Genomic DNA, 18422 nt, shown 5'->3' with positions numbered 1-18422 from the left:
CGGCCTGTCACCAGTCAACCTGTCACTAGTCGGCCTGTCACCAGTCAACCTGTCACTAGTCGGCCTGTCACATGTCGACCTGTCACTAGTCGGCCTGTCACCAGTCAACCTGTCACTAGTAGGCCTGTCACCAGTCAACCTGTCACTAGTAGGCCTGTCACCAGTCAACCTGTCACTAGTAGGCCTGTCACCAGTCAACCTGTCACTAGTCGGCCTGTCACCAGTCAACCTGTCACTAGTCGGCCTGTCACCAGTCAACCTGTCACTAGTCGGCCTGTCACCAGTCAACCTGTCACTAGTCGGCCTGTCACCAGTCAACCTGTCACTAGTCGGCCTGTCACAAGTTGACCTGTCACTAGTCGGCCTGTCATTTTCAAGAAGTGTATAGTTAGCCTGACCATTTGGTCTGTGTAGAGGAGCTCAGTGGGAGAACGGGCTCCTGTGTGTCAGTGACTAGTTGAGATTAAAATAACAGATATGGCATCCACCCTCTGGCCTGACAGTAGGCATTCCGTGCACACACACACACACACACACACACACACACACACACACACACACACACACACACACACACACACACACACACACACACACACACACACACAGGCTATAGAAACACAATACACACGACAAGGCAGTCCATTTTAAAAGATAATTTCTCCTTATAAAGCTTTCCGCATAAAGACTGCACAATAAAAAAAATATTATACAATTCTTACAACTTTTCTAGACTGGATGAAATTGAACATCTGATTATCTCCTTGTGCCAAGCAGTGTTCAACACAGGGGCTTATTTCCCAGGGCTGGCCACCTGTTCCATTGTGGGAACAGCCAGAGTGAGTGTTAAGGACCAATTATTTCTGTTTGGCAAGTGGACTTAAGTTAAGGCGTTCCTACAGGATGATGACATGTGTAACCCATCATCATCTCTCTGTCTTTGTTTCATTGGTCCTATTCTGTTCCACTCTGCAGACTCTGGTCTGTCTTTGTTTCATTGGTCCTATTCTGTTCCACTCTGCAGACTCTGATCTGTCTTTATTTCATTGGTCCTATTCTGTTCCACTCTGCAGACTCTGATCTGTCCCACATTCTGGGCCTGCTGGGTTGAAGGTGTCAATGTCAAGGCCTTGCGGGACCCCTTTCTCTGTTTCTTTCTCCTCCGCCAGGATAAATAAGCCCCTGTGGACACTGGTGGCACGGTACCATCTCCCTCCATCCCTCCCTTTCCGTCTCCCTGGCTCCTCCAGTGGGTTAGAGGTCTGTCACTTTATTCTCAAGGGCGGCTGCTATCCGCTGAAGCCGCAGGGTGAGCTGTTTACTCTGGGCTGCCGGGTCCTCATCTAGGGACTGGATGATCTGTAGGGAGATGGGGATAGAGGGAGGGGGGAGAAGAGACAGAGAGGGGGAGACAGAGAGAGAAAGAGGGATACAGAGTGAGAGAGAGATAGTGAGAGAGAGATAGTGAGATAGTGAGCGTGAGAGAGAGAGTGAGAGTGTGAGAGAGAGAGTGAGAGTGTGAGAGAGAGAGAGCGAGAGAGTGTGAGAGAGAGAGAGCGAGAGAGCGAGAGAGAGAGAGAGAGAGAGACAGAGACAGAGACAGAGCGAGAGACAGAGCGAGAGAGAGACAGAGCGAGAGAGAGACAGAGCGAGAGAGAGAGAGAGAGAAACAGAGAGAGAGCGAGAGAGCGAGAGAGAGAGAGAGCGAGCGAGAGACAGAGAGAGAGCGAGAGAACTGTCATTAGATCACCAGTACTGGACCACTGTTGGAATGACCACTCTAAGAAAAACAGCCATTGCATGGCTTCAAGTACTAAGGGAGGCAGCTTAAAAAATCAATTCCCTGAGCAATTTGCCATTTCAAGTAAACTACCACAGAACTACTTTCAATTAAAAGTCCTTGTAATTGCGCTAACGATTAGAAAATATGACCCCGCAGTGCTGTGGGAGCACTCTGCCTGGAATGTAAAGTGAATGGTCTCGTACCCCGTCGTAGTATTTGCTGGCATACTGGTAGAGCTGATGCAGAGCCACTTGTGTGTTGAGTTTGTCTGTATGAGTCTGGAGGACACAACATCAGATTCAGAGATTCTTACAGACAGGCTTGAGTCACACAATCTTAGAGCAGAATGAACTATGACTTGCAGTGGTCTATGACTAACTTTATAAAATGTTACCTTCACTAACATTTCAAATGGTGCACCACTTAGATAGATTAAGAGACCACTGCAAAATTATCAGTTTCTCTGGTTTTACTATTTATAAGTGTGTGTTTGGGGAAAATGTACATTTTTGTGCAATTCTACAAATTATTGACAACATTTCTCCCAAATTCCAAATAAAAACATTGTCACTTAGAACATTTATTTGCAGAAAATGACAACTGGTGAAAATAACAAAAAAGATGCAGTGTTGTCAGGCCTCGAATAATGCAAAGAAAATAAGTTCATATTCATTTTAAATACTATACTAATGTATAGCAGGACAATGATCCATGCCACACAGCCAGGTCAATCAAGGTGTGGATGGAGGACCACCAGATCAAGACCCTGTCATGGCCAGCCCAATCTCCAGACCTGAACCCCATTGAAAACCTCTGGAATGTGATCAACAGGAAGATGGACGGTCACAAGCCATCAAACAAAGCCGAGCTGCTTGAATTTTTGCATCAGGAGTGGCATAAAGTCACCCAACATCAATGGTAATGGAAAAAGGTTGGGAACCACTGCTCTACATGGTACACTACTTTTGACCTGCGCTCTATGGGTCCTGGTCAAAAGTAGTGCACTACATAGGGAATAGGGTGCCAATTGGGATGCCACCATAGATCGAGGGCAGACAGAAAGGTTTTCCTTACCCGAGACACCTCTGCCAGATGAGTGTTCATGTCCTGGTCGCTGACTGATACCATCTGTCTGATGCCCTTGTAGTAACTAAACACAGACAGACAGAGATGAGATCATAATCACTATACATTACATATTGACAGGCCTCTGCAGACAATGTACCAGCATTGTAGGCAAGAATCAAAATAAATTGATCAGGGCATTGGGAACTTCTGACAATACATACTCATCGACCATCTTCTTGTAGGTGGAGATCTCCTTTGCATAGAGTAGCTTGTTACTTGGAGAGTCCTGGTAGAGATAGGAGATAATAAACAATATGATAATCATAATACTGTTCTCTTATCTGTTACCTCACAGAGGTAAACAACTATCAAAAGATTTTGACCTCATCACCTGCCTCCTCCCCTTCCCTCTCCTCCTCCTTTGGCTCCCTCTTCCTCCCTTTCTCTTCCTCCTTCCTATCTCCTCTTTCCTCCTCCCTTTCCTCTTCCTTCTGCTCCCTCCTCCTCCCTCTCTCTTCCTTCTCCCTCCTCCTCCCCCCTCCTCCTCCTCCTGGACTCACTCGGCTGAGTTTGTGCTCTGTCTTGGTGCAGGCGTCCATGAAGGTCTGAGCGATGACGGACAGCGAGGCATCCACCACCTCTGTCACGTGGACGTCGAAGGTGAAGTGAGGGTTCTTCAGGATGTTCACCCAGAACCTCAGAGGCAAGCTGGTGGAGGAGAGAATAATTACTATCAGCTATCTATCTACTACAGTGTCAAAACATCTGTCACACCAAATCATTTATTCATTTGTGATTGAATGTCATGTTTAGTATCACCAAGGTACTATTAGTGGTACATGTACAGCACTAGTAGTACTTCTATTAGTGGTACATGTCTTATATTAGTGGTACATGTACAGCACTAGTAGTACTTATATCAGTGGTACATGTACAGCACTAGTAGTACTTATATTAGTGGTACATGTACAGCACTAGTAGTACGTCTATTAGTGGTACATGTCTTCTATTAGTGGTACATGTACAGCACTAGTAGTACTTCTATTAGTGGTACATGTACAGTACTAGTAGTACTTCTATTAGTGGTACATGTACAGCACTAGTAGTACTTCTATTAGTGGTGCATGTACAGCACTAGTAGTACTTATATTAGTGGTACATGTACAGCACTAGTAGTACTTCTATTAGTGGTACATGTACAGCACTAGTAGTACTTCTATTAGTGGTACATGTACAGCACTAGTAGTACTTATATTAGTGGTACATGTGCAGCACTAGTAGTACTTCTATTAGTGGTACATGTACATCACTAGTAGTACTTCTATTAGTGGTACATGTACAGCACTAGTAGTACTTCTATTAGTGGTACATGTACAGCACTAGTAGTACTTATATTAGTGGTACATGTACAGCACTAGTAGTACTTCTATTAGTGGTACATGTCAGGTTGACAACTCCTGACGGTTGACTCATTTTTTCACCATTCAGTGGAACACATGCATCAGGCAAACTAATGGCAAAACGTTCCACTTTTGAATACTCGATAGCTTCAAAACATAAGTAAACTAATAGGTCCATACAAATCCTCCAATAAAAGGTTGGTCCTGAATATCAAACAAGTCTAAAATAGGTTCAGAGTACTTCTCTGATTAGTTTAAAAGCTGGGCCGATTGAGACAGACTAACATATTAATTCATATTGGCTTGCAACACCTCCCGGGAGATTGAGAAAACAACGGCAAAAAAACAACAACAACAATGTGATATAATAGTACAATTAAATTAGCTGGGGACGTAATTACCATGTCTGTTTGTTGTTATGGTTGATACACACATTCATATTTAATCCAAGAGGCCTCGGTTGGTTTGATAAACAAAGCAAGCCCATGTCGACTGACTGTGGTATAGCATAATGAAATAGCTCATCCCCCTTCCTCTCATTCTCACATCGCCACATCAATCACTGACATCTATATGCAACACGCTGTGTTGAATACTTGAGCTTTAACCAACTTGAAGTTAATTTATGTACTTAAATGCCAAGGGAGCACTCAGATTGAGAATACAGAGGAGATAGAAGTACTTTTATATTGGCATTCCGTATACTGATTACTTAGTCAGTGTGTTTCTTAGAGTGTCATCTCAGGAAGTGGGTTTGTGTGTGTGTGTACGTACTTGTGTGTGCGTGTGTGCTTGCATATGTAGAAGTGTGTGTGGTTGTGTGTGTATGTACCTGTTGGTCTTCCAGATGTGTACGGTCTCCTCGTCCACGTTGTCATGTTTGAGGGCCTGCTCGTCCAGGAAGTCAAAGAAGTACTTGATGGCGGGTGGCACCACCGCCCCGGAACACAAAACGCTGCGGAAGAAGTCATCCACAAACTGTTGCAGGGTTCCCTGGAATAACAGACGCACCAACAGAAACACAGTGTGAGGCAGGGCAGAGAGGTAGAGAGACACCAAGTACCTCTGACCTGCGACCCAGTCAATAACACACTATGAAGACTGAATCTATCACATATTAGCACATTTTCTTTTTTTTTACCTTTATTTAACTAGGCAAGTCAGTTAAGAACAAATTCTTATTTTCAATGACTGCCTAGGAACAGTGGGTTAACTGCCTGTTCAGGGGCAGAACGACAGATTTTGTACCTTGTCAGCTCGGGGGTTTGAACTTGCAACCTTCCGGTTACTAGTCCAACGCTCTAACCACTAGGCTACGCCATCCTCAAATAGATTTTCTTACGGAATGAATCTCAAAGATGAATTTCTTTACTGAATGAAATGTAAAGGCTCGCACACATCGCAGCGAATGTGGATCTAGCGTTTGTCTGCCGATCGTTCAGCGTGCTGTGTTTCAGGGACCAACAGCTGTAGACGTCTGAGTGCCAACATTTAGGCAAATTAGTTGCCAAATTACGGGCGGCACTTTGTTCAAATGTGCTAAGTACTCTCGTCCAGCAAAAGCTGTTAGTGTGTCTGAGCCCTAACTATAGTAAAACGTGGCAGGCCCACCTTGACAGAGAGCAGTCGTGTGAGATAGATCTCAGTGATGGCTTTGGTCATGGACTTGTCCTTCATGCTGCCCCTCTTGGACTTCATCTCATCCAGCTCATCAGGCCGAACCAGGTGGAACACCTTGTCATCCTCCAACAGGGCGTTTCCTAGTGGAGAGAGGAGACAAATTATACAAGTACTTTTCAGTAACACATTTCTTAAAGCCTGCAGGTATAGGTTATAATGCATTGTGAGACTTGTCATACGCATAATGTCTTATTATCATTTCCATGGTGAAGACTTACTCTCCTCTTGGTTATCCTGGTTCTGGTCATAGTTCTGTTGAGTGTGAAGAACTATGGACAGGACTAGAGTAGCATTGTCTCGCACCTGAAACCCACACACACACAGGTCATCTGATTGGCAATGGGTCTCAGGACCTAATTCAGAATCCATGCCATTGATACATTTCTTGGGGCCTTTATTCGGCATTGTCTGTGGCGTTTTTTCATTATTGATCCTGTAAATTAAATTGGGGTTTTGGGGTGGGGCTCTGTTGGAGCAGGGGGGTTGGGGTGGGGTTGTTGCGGTAGGGGAACAAACTCTACCTGTTTGTCTGTATAATCTTTAAAATGCAAAAAAAAAAACATTGACCCAAAAATGACATTAAATTAGTAAAGAGCAGCATTAGGGCTTCTCTCTGTGACATCTAATAGATCAGTCTGTGGAGGAACATCACTCACGTTGTAGTGGGCCAGCGTGTTGATGCGCCTCCACCTACCCTCCTTCTGGGACGTCAGGTCCAGGTCTGACAGGATCTGCCCTGTGGAACCAGGACGCCACTCTGTGGCATAGGCAAGAACAGCAGCTCAGACCACCAGCCAACATGACTCACATTCACATCCACCACCACTTCACTTACTAGTAGATGGTGCCAATTGTTTCAGGCTTGCTGATGTTAATGTATTCAAGTGCAGTATCTTCGCAAACACATGGTTTGGAATACTGACGATGTGTGTGTGTGTGAGAGTGTGTTCTCCTCTCACCCAGACTGACGCTGTCCACTTTGGGTCTCTGTGAGTAGGGCAGGTTCCTGTACACCGCCTCAATGATCTTCTCCTTCACCTGAGACACCGTGTCACAGTTCAACACCTTGACGGGCGTCACGTCTGGCCCCTCCCCGTGCACCAGCACCTGCAGAGTCTGAGAGGAGGAACAGAGCCAACACTGTGAGGTCAGTTCGCTGAGGCAGCGTTACAGCGACAACTACTGTAGGCAAGTGGTACTCTTTGACACCTGACAGGCACTGTCACCTCGTCCTGAGCTGACTATCCTGCAGCCACCGGCAGGGGACTCACTCCCCTCACTCTGACCAGGTGACACAGATCAATCAATTCAGACTGAATCCAAACAACTGCCCACTAGATAGGGAAACAATACATTATACAAAGGATTTATTTGTAATTGAAGACTGTGTCATTTTGTTCTGTCATTCTTCTTTAACATAACCACAGGACGTCAGCTATTGCAACTGTACATGTGTATCATTTGATATTGTCCTTGAATTACCACAGGGTTTCTCTATATAGAGAGACTTAAAAGAAAATAGCTGAGATTGTATTATCTGGCATTAGCAAAACAATACAGTTAAACACTTCTGACTAAGGTAGACTATACGTATACAGTGAGTCAGAACTTGAATTGCGTCAGTGTAGGTAGGAACATTAGAAAATGACAGAAGGGTATTGAATTGCTAGTGAAGGAATAGCATAAAAAGATCAATATGGTTCATGGAAGCGACACATATCATTGAGATCAGGGCAGTCAGTGAAAAGTCTGTCTGAACAGACTCAGAAGAACTCAATAACGCAATAGCAGCAGCTGTCAGCGAGGTGAGATGCCAGCGAGCTTGCGTGCTGGAGTAACCGTGGTAACGGGTTGGTGTAACTCACCAGGACGCAGTACTCCACGTCGTCTCCAAGCAGGCCCGTGTCGTTCAGGGTGTACTTGGCCTTCTTCACTCTGGCGTCTACTGGACCCTTCTCTGTCTGATGCTTGATGGCCCTGAACAGCTTGTACAGGGGTTCCCCTGCTGAGTCCTGACGACCACACACAGAGACACAGTACAATCAGAACTCTCTGGCACTCTACTTTGACCTTGGCCATGCTGTTGTTAAAATATAAAGGCTATGAAATGTCAACAAAATATTGCTTCTCTTAACTCAGGTAGGCTCCTTGGACACATGCAAGCACATACCCGTACGGAAAGATAACATAAAGTGTTCCAAAAACACATGTTTTCATGGGATCACGTGATCTTATGTGAAGTTAACATGATAACGTGACAACATGTAGAGCAACATGTGATAACATGAAACTAAAACATGTAAAAACGTGATCATGTAAAGTGTTCCAAAATCCTGTTTTCACATGATTTCACGTGACATCAAGATTTTTCTGTAATGGCACACATTACAGTTTAACAATGTACATGACATATCAAAAACATACTGAATCACCTTGAGGAACTGGTAAAGACAGATGGACATCCAATTACACAGCATCCTCTCCACCACTGTCTCTGACCTACAGAAGACAAAACACAGGAGTGACTGACACATCTCATCATACTGTCTCTGACCTACAGAAGACAAAACACAGGAGTGACTGACACATCTCATCATACTGTCTCTGACCTACAGAAGACAAAACACAGGAGTGACTGACACATCTCATCATACTGTCTCTGACCTACAGAAGAAAAAACACAGGAGTGACTGACACATCTCATCATACTGTCTCTGACCTACAGAAGACAAAACACAGGAGTGACTGACACATCTCATCATACTGTCTCTGACCTACAGAAGACAAAACACAGGGGTGAGTGACACATCTCAACATACTGTCTCTGACCTACAGAAGACAAAACACAGGAGTGACTGACACATCTCATCATACTGTATCTGACCTACAGAAGACAAAACACAGGAGTGACTAACACATCTCATCATACTGTCTCTGACCTACAGAAGACAAAACACAGGAGTGACTGACACATATCATCATACTGTCTCTGAACAACAGTTCAAAACACAGGAGTGACTGACACATCTCATCATACTGTCTCTGAACAACAGATCAAAACACAGGAGTGACTGACACATCTCATCATACTGTCTCTGAACAACAGTTCAAAACACAGGAGTGACTGACACATCTCATCATACTGTCTCTAAACAACAGTTCAAAACACAGGAGTGACTGACACATCTCATCATACTGTCTCTGAACAACAGTTCAAAACACAGGAGTGACTGACACATCTCATCATACTGTCTCTAAACAACAGTTCAAAACACAGGAGTGACTGACACATCTCATCATACTGTCTCTGAACAACAGTTCAAAACACAGGAGTGACTGACACATCACACAATACTAATACAAAGCTAAATGTGGCATTAACTACTGTAGAACTCCTCTCCATTCACAGGGCCCATTGTTAGGCATTAGCACATCCAACTGACAGTCATGTGTATCTGGATGTTAGGACAATGGACTAATCAACATAATGAGCTCCTTTATAGGGAATAACTACACACATTTTACTGTTGAACAGCCAGTTGAACACTGCTGAGCACAGTTGACAGTTCACATTACACAACCACTCAGTGGGAATAGACAACTGAGCTCTGTTCAGGAACCTGTCTCTACTGTGGACTGGAGATAGCCTACAATACCATACCAGAGTCAATATAAGAGTGGGAAACATTGAGAAGACACAGGTTAGTTGGAGTAATGGATTACAGCCAAAATCTGCACCGAGCTAAAGGCTAGAGCTGCCACTTTCAAGGAGCAGGACACTAATCTGGAAGCTTATAAGAAAATCCGTTATGCCCTCAGACAAACCATCAAACAGCCAAAGCATCAACATAGGACTAAGATTGAATCCAACTACACCGGCTCCGACGCTCGTCGGACTTGCAAACTACTATGGTCTACAAAGGGAAACGCAGCCGCGAGCAACCTAGTGACGCGAGCCTATCAGGCGGGCTAAATGCCTTTTATGCTCGCTTCGAGGCAAGCAACACTGCAGCATAAATGAGAGCAACAGCTGTTCTGGACGACTGTCTGATCACGCTCTCCGTAGTCAATGTGAGCAAGATTTTTAAACAGGTCAACATTCACAAGGCCGTGGGGCCAGACGGATTACCAGGACGTGTACTCAGAGCAAGCGCGGACCAACTGGCAAGCGTCTTCACTGACATGTTCAACCTCTCCCTGATCGAGTCTGTAATACCTACATGTTTCAAGCAGACCACCATAGTCCATATGCCCAAGAACGACAAGGAAACCTGTCTAAATGACTACTGCCCCGTAGCACCCACGTCGGTAGCCATGAAGTGCTTTGAAAGGCAGGTCATGGCTCACATCAACACCATAATCCCGGAAACCCTACACCCACTCCCGGAAGGCGCAGATGTGTTGTTACCTACCCTTATCACCTGTGGGTTGCCCGTCAGGAATTCCAGGATCCAGTTGCAGACAGAGGTGTTTTGTCCCAGGATCCTTAGCTTAGTGATGAGCACCTTTTGTCCAGGTGGGAAAGGGTAGTGTGGAGTGCAATTGAGATTGCGTCATCTATGGATCTGTTGGGATGGTATGCAAAAAGCACTTCATGGCTACCGACGTGGGTGCTACGGGGCAGTAGTCATTTAGACAGGTTTCCTTGGCGTTCTTGGGCATATGGACTATGGTGGTCTGCTTGAAACATGTAGGTGCCACCAGAGACTCTGGGTTCGCGCTCAGGCTCTGTCGTAACCGGCCGCGACCGGAAGGTCCGTGGGGCGACGCACAATTGGCATAACGTCGTCCGGGTTAGGGAGGGGTTGGCCGGTAGGGATATCCTTGTCTCATCGCGCACCAGCGACTCCTGTGGCGGGCCGAGTGCAGTGCACGCTAACCAAGGTTGCCAGGTGCACGGTGTTTCCTCCGACACATTGGTGCCTGGCTTCCGGGTTGGATGCGCGCTGTGTTAAGAAGCAGTGCGTCTTGGTTGGGTTGTGTATCGGAGGACGCATGACTTTCAACCTTCGTCTCTCCCGAGCCCGTACGGGAGCTGTAGCGATGAGACAAGATAGTAGCTACTAACAATTGGATACCACGAAATTAGGGAGAAAAAAGGGGGTAAAATTCAAAAACAAAACACATCTGCCACGCTGATCCTCAACACAGGGGCCCCTCAGGGGTGCATGCTTAGTCTTCTCCTGTACTCCCTGTTCACCCATGACTGTGTGGCCAAGCACTACTCTAACACCATCATTAAGTTTGCTGATGACACAACGTTCGTAGGCCTGACTACCGAAAATAATGACACAGCCTATAGGGAGGAGGTCAGAGACCTGGCAGTGTGGTGCCAGGACAACAACCTCACCCTCAACATGAGCAAGACAAAGGAGCTGATCGTGGACTACAAGAAAAGGAGGGCTGAACACATTCACATTGACGGTGCTGTAGTGGTTCAAGTTCCTTGGTGTCTACATAACCAACAAACTATCATGGTCCAAACACACCAACACAGTTGTGAAGAGGCCACAACAACGCCTATTCCCCCTCAGGAGACTAAAAAGGTTTGGCATGGGTCCTCAGATCCTCAAAGAGTTCTACAGCTGCACCATCGAGAGCATCCTGACTAATTGCATCATTGCCTGGAATGGTAACTGCTCGGCATCTGACTGTAAAGCGCTACAGAGTGTCGTCGGTACGGCACAGTACATCACCTCTATACTAGGTGGTGTCAGAGAAAGGTCTAAAAAATTGTGAAAGACTCCAGTTATCCAAGTCATACAGTTCTCTCTGCTACCGCATGGCAAGTGGTACCGGAGCACCAAGTCTAGGTCCAAAAGGCTCCTTAACAGCTTCTACCCCCAAGCCATAAGACTGCTGAACAATTAATCAAATGTCTACTATTTGCATTGAACCACCCCCTCTTTTTTTTTTACACTGCTGCTACACACTGTTTATTATCTATGCATAGCCACTTTACCCCTACATGTATACTACCGGTCAAAACTTTTAGAGCACCGACTCATTCAATGGTTAATAATCATTTGTACTATTTTCTACATTGTAGAATAATAGTGAAGCTATGAAATAATACATGAAATAATACAAAACTATGAAATAATACATAAGGAATCATGTAATAACCAAAAAAGTGTTAAACAAATCTAAATATATTTTATAATTGAGATTCTTCAAATAGCCATGCTTTGCCTTGATAACAGCTTTCCACACTCTTGGCATTCTCTCAACCAGCTTCATGAGGTAGTCACCTGGAATGCATTTAATTTAACAGGTGTGACTTATTAAACGTTAATTTGTGGAATTTCTTAATGCGTTTGAGTCAATCAGTTGTGTTGTGACAAGGTATACAGAAGATAATTTGGTAAATTTTGGTAAAATACCAAGTCCATATTATTGCAAGAACAGCTCAAATAAGCAAAGAGAAATGACAGTCCATCATTACTTTAATACATGAAGGTCAGTCAATCTGGAACATTTCAAGAACTTTGAAAGTTTCTTCAAGTGCAGTCGCAAAAACCATCAAGCGCTATAATGAAACTGGCTCTCATGAGGACCGCCACAGGAATTGAAGAATTGTATTTCCCACCGTAAAGCATGGAGGAGGAGGTGTGATGGTGTGGGGGTGCTTTGCTTGTGACACTGTCTGTGATTTATTTCAAATTCAAGCCACACCTAACCATCATGGCTACCACAGCATTCTGCAGTGATACACCATCCCATCTGGTTTGCGCTTAGTGGGACTATAATTTGTTTTTCAACAGGACAATGACCTAACACACCTCCAGGCTATGTAAGGGCTATTTGACCAAGAAGGAGAGTGATGAAGTGCTGCATGGCCTTCACAATCCCCCGACCTCAACCAAATTGAGATGGTTTGGGATGAGTCGGACCGCAGAGTGAAGGAAAAGCAGCCAACAAGTGCTCAGCATATCTGGGAACTCATGAAGCTGGTGTGGGAGAATGCCAAGAGTGTGCAAAGCTGTCATCAAGGCCAATGTTGGCTATTTGAAGAATCTCAAATATAAAATATATTTTGATTTGTTAAACACTTTTTTGGTTACTACATGATCCCATATGTGTTATTTCATAGTTTGATGTCTTCACTATTATTCTACAGTGTAGAAAATAAAGAAAAAACCCTTGAATGAGTAGGTGTTCTAAAACTTTTGACCGGTCGTGTACATATTACCTCAATTACCTCAACAAACCTGTACCTCCCCACAACCTGTACCCACCCCACAACCTGTACCCCCCCCCCAGAACCTGTACCCCCATGCAACCTGTACCTGTACCCCCCCCCCCACACACACACACATCCTGTATATAGCCTTGTTATTTTATTTTATTTTGTTACTTTTTAAAAACTTTTGTTAATTTAGTAAATATTTTCTTAACTCAATTTTTCTTAAAACTGCCTTGCTGGTTAAGGGTTTGTAAGTAAGCATTTCATGGTAAGGTCTACACCTCTACATCTTGATCTAAGATAGGTAGAGCTACCAGAACTAAATCTAAGATAGGTAGAGCTACCAAAACTAAATCTAATATAGGTAGAGCTACCTGAACTAAAACCTATGATAGGTAGAGCTACCAGAACTAAATCTACGATAGTTGGAGCTACCAGAACTAAATCTAAGATAGGTAGAGCTACCAGAACTAAATCTAAGATAGGTAGAGCTACCAGAACTAAATCTACGATAGGTAGAACTACCAGAACTACTTTGAGGAATGGTAGCTACTATAAGTGACAGCGGTTGGTGGTCCCGACCTGCGCAGCATGAGTTTGGGGTTCTTGCTGTCGACATAGTTCCCCATGAGTTCCAGCAGCAGGGTCCTCATGATGTCCGTGTAGTACTCCAGCTTCCCATGCAGAGCCACCGTCAGCAGGGATGCAAAGTACACCTTGGCCCGGGCGTTGAAGTCTGGACGTCCTTCCAAGGTCTTGATGAACTACACACACAGTGGAGTTTAACAGAATATGCAGTTAATGGTAATCCAGTTAACATAAACTGTGGATAAATCTTTAACTGTAAACAATGGAAGGGAGATTGCAATAATCTGAAATAGCCATCTCTCCATGTCTCCTTTACTTCTTCTGCCCTAATACGATTTTAGATGAAGGAAAGGAGACAAAAGAGCCAGCCATAGATGCACCATTACAAAGACTTAAGTGGTCTGAAGGGGCTTTACATTGATGAGAAAGGTCTTGGAGTTAAGCAGGTTAGAGAACTGGTTGAGGGCCTGGCCCACGATGGCCTTCCGTGCCTCAGGGATGTCCAGCTTGCCCGTGATCATCACATCATTGGCCCCGTCCTTGGAGGGCAGGAAGAAGACGCGGTCCGTGTAGGTCTTATAGTCCAGGAAGGGGATTCGCCCCTCGCTCAGTTCGTTGGTATGGTCCTCCATCTCTATCATCAGGTCTGGGAAGGAAAAGGACAAACGTCTGAGTACCTTGCACATGTTCTCATCCTGAGACTTTTAAGCAACACAAACATAAACTACCATATTCGTTACTTGAAATCATGTCTTGATGAAGATACATAGATGTATGGATGTGCAGATGAAGTACATAATATGAGGTTTAATGGAGTGTAATGAAGACCCTTGGTGGCCTTAGACAATTATGCTTGACAGCTGTGGTTATAATGTAGTACCTGTGAACTCTTTCTTGCAGCGGTCTCGTACACTCTCCTCCAAATTCTCCAGTTGGTGTTTCACCTTCTCATACTCTCTTTCAGCCTGCTGGCTCTTCCTCCTGTGCACACAACACAATCATTAACATGGGCAGAGCAATGAACAGAGACAAAAACCGACACCAACATGAACACTAACTCATGTAACATTGTACATTTTTGTGTATTGCGCACCATTTGGCTGGCTTGGATCCCTTGACACCAAATGAAGTTGTCACCCCCACATCCATGGAGAAAGGTGGTATGGTGTACTGTCCTGTATGTTGGTAATGGAGAAAGGTGGTATGGTGTAACTGTCCTGTATGTTGGTTATCTAGCCTAAAGGTGGAACTGTATGGTGTAACTGTCCTATATGTTGGTAATGGAGAAAGGTGGTATGGTGTAACTGTCATGTATGTTGGTTATCTAGCCTAAAGGTGGAACTGTATGGTGGAACTGTCCTGTATGTTGGTAATGGAGAAAGGTGGTATGGTGTAACTGTCCTGTATGTTGGTTATCTAGCCTAAAGGTGGAACTGTATAGTGTAACTGTCCTGTATGTTGGTTATCTAGCCTAAAGGTGGAACTGTATGGTGTAACTGTCCTGTATGTTGGTAATGGAGAAAGGTGGTCTGGTGTAACTGTCCTGTATTCTGGTTATGTAGCCTAAAGGTGGTATGGTGTAACTGTCCTTGTATGTTGGTTATCTAGCCTAAAGGTGGAACTGTATGGTGTAACTGTCCTGTATGTTGGTAATCTAGCCTAAAGGTGGAACTGTATGGTGTAACTGTCCTGTATGTTGGTAATCTAGCCTAAAGGTGGAACTGTATGGTGTAACTGTCCTGTATGTTGGTTATCTAGCCTAAAGGTAGAACTGTATGGTATAACTGTGCTGTATTATGGTTATCTAGCCTAAAGGTGGAACTGTATGGTATAACTGTGCTGTATTATGGTTATCTAGCCTAAAGGTGGAACTGTATGGTATAACTGTGCTGTATTATGGTTATCTAGCCTAAAGGTGGAACTGTATGGTATAACTGTGCTGTATTATGGTTATCTAGCCTAAAGGTGGAACTGTATGGTATAACTGTGCTGTATTATGGTTATCTAGCCTAAAGGTGGAACTGTATGGTATAACTGTGCTGTATTATGGTTATCTAGCCTAAAGGTGGAACTGTATGGTATAACTGTGCTGTATTATGGTTATCTAGCCTAAAGGTGGAACTGTATGGTATAACTGTGCTGTATTATGGTTATCTAGCCTAAAGGTGGAACTGTATGGTATAACTGTGCTGTATTATGGTTATCTAGCCTAAAGGTGGAACTGTATGGTATAACTGTGCTGTATTATGGTTATCTAGCCTAAAGGTGGCATTTTGTAACTGTCCTGTATTATGGTTATCTAGCCTAAAGGTGGAACTGTATGGTATAACTGTGCTGTATTATGGTTATCTAGCCTAAAGGTGGAACTGTATGGTATAACTGTGCTGTATTATGGTTATCTAGCCTAAAGGTGGCATTTTGTAACTGTGCTGTATTATGGTTATCTAGCCTAAAGGTGGAACTGTATGGTATAACTGTGCTGTATTATGGTTATCTAGCCTAAAGGTGGAACTGTATGGTATAACTGTGCTGTATTATGGTTATCTAGCCTAAAGGTGGCATTTTGTAACTGTGCTGTATTATGGTTATCTAGCCTAAAGGTGGAACTGTATGGTATAACTGTGCTGTATTATGGTTATCTAGCCTAAAGGTGGAACTGTATGGTATAACTGTGCTGTATTATGGTTATCTAGCCTAAAGGTGGCATTTTGTAACTGTGCTGTATTATGGTTATCTAGCCTAAAGGTGGCATTTTGTAACTGTCCTGTATTATGGTTATCTAGCCTACCTGTAGCAGTAGACGGAGACGAGGATGATGAGCAGCATGGGGATGATGACAGCAGGGATGATGATGAAGAGAGGAACCTCATTATTGCTCTCGTAGTGCACAGAGCCCACCACCCACTCGCCATTCCCAAACTTAATCTGGAACACACACAGTTAGCAGCAGGAGCGTTATTATTACCAAAACTGGAGATAGAAGAATGCCTTCAAAGCAATATTGGCAACTGTTAACATTAAGTTGCCCTGACAGACACCAAGTTACTCTGGATTTATTTTGGCAAGCAGATTTCAATTACTCATCTTTAGGAAACTGCAGATAAGTTAAAAGATAGCAAAGACAGATCCATGCATCTGTATGGTCCCGTGTGTGTGTGTGTGTGTGTGTGTGTGTGTGTGTGTGTGTGTGTGTGCATTCTCACCAGCAGGTCCAATGTGTCGGAGCTGGTGTCTCTGCGTCTGCGGTGGCGTTTGGAGCGGGCCTGGGGCTGGCTGGACGGGGGATCCAAGAACAGCTTGTCATCCTGGAGGGCGTTGACATAGCACGGGACATCCCCCACAAACGCCTGGGCCTCTTTGGCTGTCATGGCTTTTTCAAAACCTCGACCCTGGAGGTGGAACATGGTAAGGAATTATTGGACATATTGTAGGTAACAACATACTGTAACTATGAGTCAGGAGGAACCGGAAAAATCTCAAGGCCCTAGTTGTAGCCTGTAACTAGGTCAGCGAAATTCCTGGACCTAAACATAACATAGTACATTTATGGACCCTATCAGCCTCTAATACTCACAGTGACGACAATGATGGAGGTCTCAGTGATGATTTTCTTGGTGAGGGGGTCGAAGGCAGGGTCAGGGTGGTAGTCGAAGGGCTTGAGCTCCCTCCCCCAGTTGTCCAGCTGGATGAAGGTCCTGAACAAATGGGTCTCAGAGGACCTGTTGACGGCCGGGGTCAGGAACTGGATTACCGTGTTGTTCTTACTCAGAGCCTCCTGGAGGTACTGGGGGAGAAGGAGGGGAGGAGGTCTTTAATAAGTAAGCTTTATCATACACCAATTTGTGGGGCCCCATGTCCCTGTAAGTACATGGCGCCATGTCCCTGTAAGTACATGGCCCCAAGTCCCTGCCACCTAGGGAGTTAGAGAGGAACAGAGCTGCCACCTAGGGAGTTAGAGAGGAACAGAGCTGCCACCTAGGGAGTTAGAGAGGAACAGAGCTGCCACCTAGGGAGTTAGAGAGGAACAGAGCTGCCTCACCACATAATCCACTGGAACCTTAATTACCATATTAAATTTAGCCTCTAAATGAAATGAATAAAATCGCTGCTTATCCTGCCCAAGGCATCAGGGGCAGGAGTCTGCAAGGCCACTACAGCAGCTCTGGGGGCACTGTGTGACATTAAGTCCTCTCTGCAAGGCCACTACAGCAGCTCTGGGGGCACTGTGTGACATTAAGTCCTCTCTGCAAGGCCACTACAGCAGCTCTGGGGGCACTGTGTGACATTAAGTCCTCTCTGCAAGGCCACTACAGCAGCTCTTGGGGCACTGTGTGACATTAAGTCCTCTCTGCAAGGCCACTACAGCAGCTCTGGGGGCACTGTGTGACATTAAGTCCTCTCTGCAAGGCCACTACAGCAGCTCTGGGGGTACTGTGTGACATTAAGTCCTCTCTGCAAGGCCACTACAGCAGCTCTGGGGACACTGTGTGACATTAAGTCCTCTCTGCAAGGCCACTACAGCAGCTCTGGGGGCACTGTGTGACATTAAGTCCTCTCTGCAAGGCCACTACAGCAGCTCTTGGGGCACTGTGTGACATTAAGTCCTCTCTGCAAGGCCACTACAGCAGCTCTTGGGGCACTGTGTGACATTAAGTCCTCTCTGCAAGGCCACTACAGCAGCTCTGGGGACACTGTGTGACATTAAGTAAAACTGTAT

At 44.9% G+C, this 18422-nt stretch overlaps 1 protein-coding gene across 1 annotated transcript in view; it reads right to left on the bottom strand.

Annotated features, from left to right (window-relative positions):
* Positions 1 to 244: 244 nt before the first annotated feature.
* The window catches only part of LOC109898750 (plexin-B2-like), a 251784-nt gene continuing 233606 nt past the window's right edge, over positions 245 to 18422 (bottom strand). Inside the window, exons 20-37 of the mRNA XM_031833225.1 lie at positions 17280 to 17489; positions 16909 to 17094; positions 16494 to 16630; positions 14586 to 14686; positions 14122 to 14351; positions 13700 to 13881; positions 8364 to 8430; positions 7797 to 7943; positions 6891 to 7047; positions 6588 to 6688; positions 6150 to 6234; positions 5863 to 6011; positions 5084 to 5244; positions 3412 to 3559; positions 3073 to 3137; positions 2858 to 2933; positions 1987 to 2061; positions 245 to 1359 (exon numbers count right to left, since the gene is read on the bottom strand). Of these exons, the coding sequence (XP_031689085.1) occupies positions 1255 to 1359; positions 1987 to 2061; positions 2858 to 2933; positions 3073 to 3137; positions 3412 to 3559; positions 5084 to 5244; positions 5863 to 6011; positions 6150 to 6234; positions 6588 to 6688; positions 6891 to 7047; positions 7797 to 7943; positions 8364 to 8430; positions 13700 to 13881; positions 14122 to 14351; positions 14586 to 14686; positions 16494 to 16630; positions 16909 to 17094; positions 17280 to 17489 (2382 nt within the window). The 3' untranslated portion in view covers positions 245 to 1254. The remainder of the gene's footprint in view (positions 1360 to 1986; positions 2062 to 2857; positions 2934 to 3072; positions 3138 to 3411; positions 3560 to 5083; positions 5245 to 5862; positions 6012 to 6149; positions 6235 to 6587; positions 6689 to 6890; positions 7048 to 7796; positions 7944 to 8363; positions 8431 to 13699; positions 13882 to 14121; positions 14352 to 14585; positions 14687 to 16493; positions 16631 to 16908; positions 17095 to 17279; positions 17490 to 18422) is intronic.

The sequence above is a fragment of the Oncorhynchus kisutch genome, linkage group LG10 (assembly GCF_002021735.2).
Source record: "Oncorhynchus kisutch isolate 150728-3 linkage group LG10, Okis_V2, whole genome shotgun sequence".
NCBI lineage: Eukaryota > Metazoa > Chordata > Actinopteri > Salmoniformes > Salmonidae > Oncorhynchus > Oncorhynchus kisutch.
This window is presented reverse-complemented; position numbering and strand designations above follow the sequence as displayed.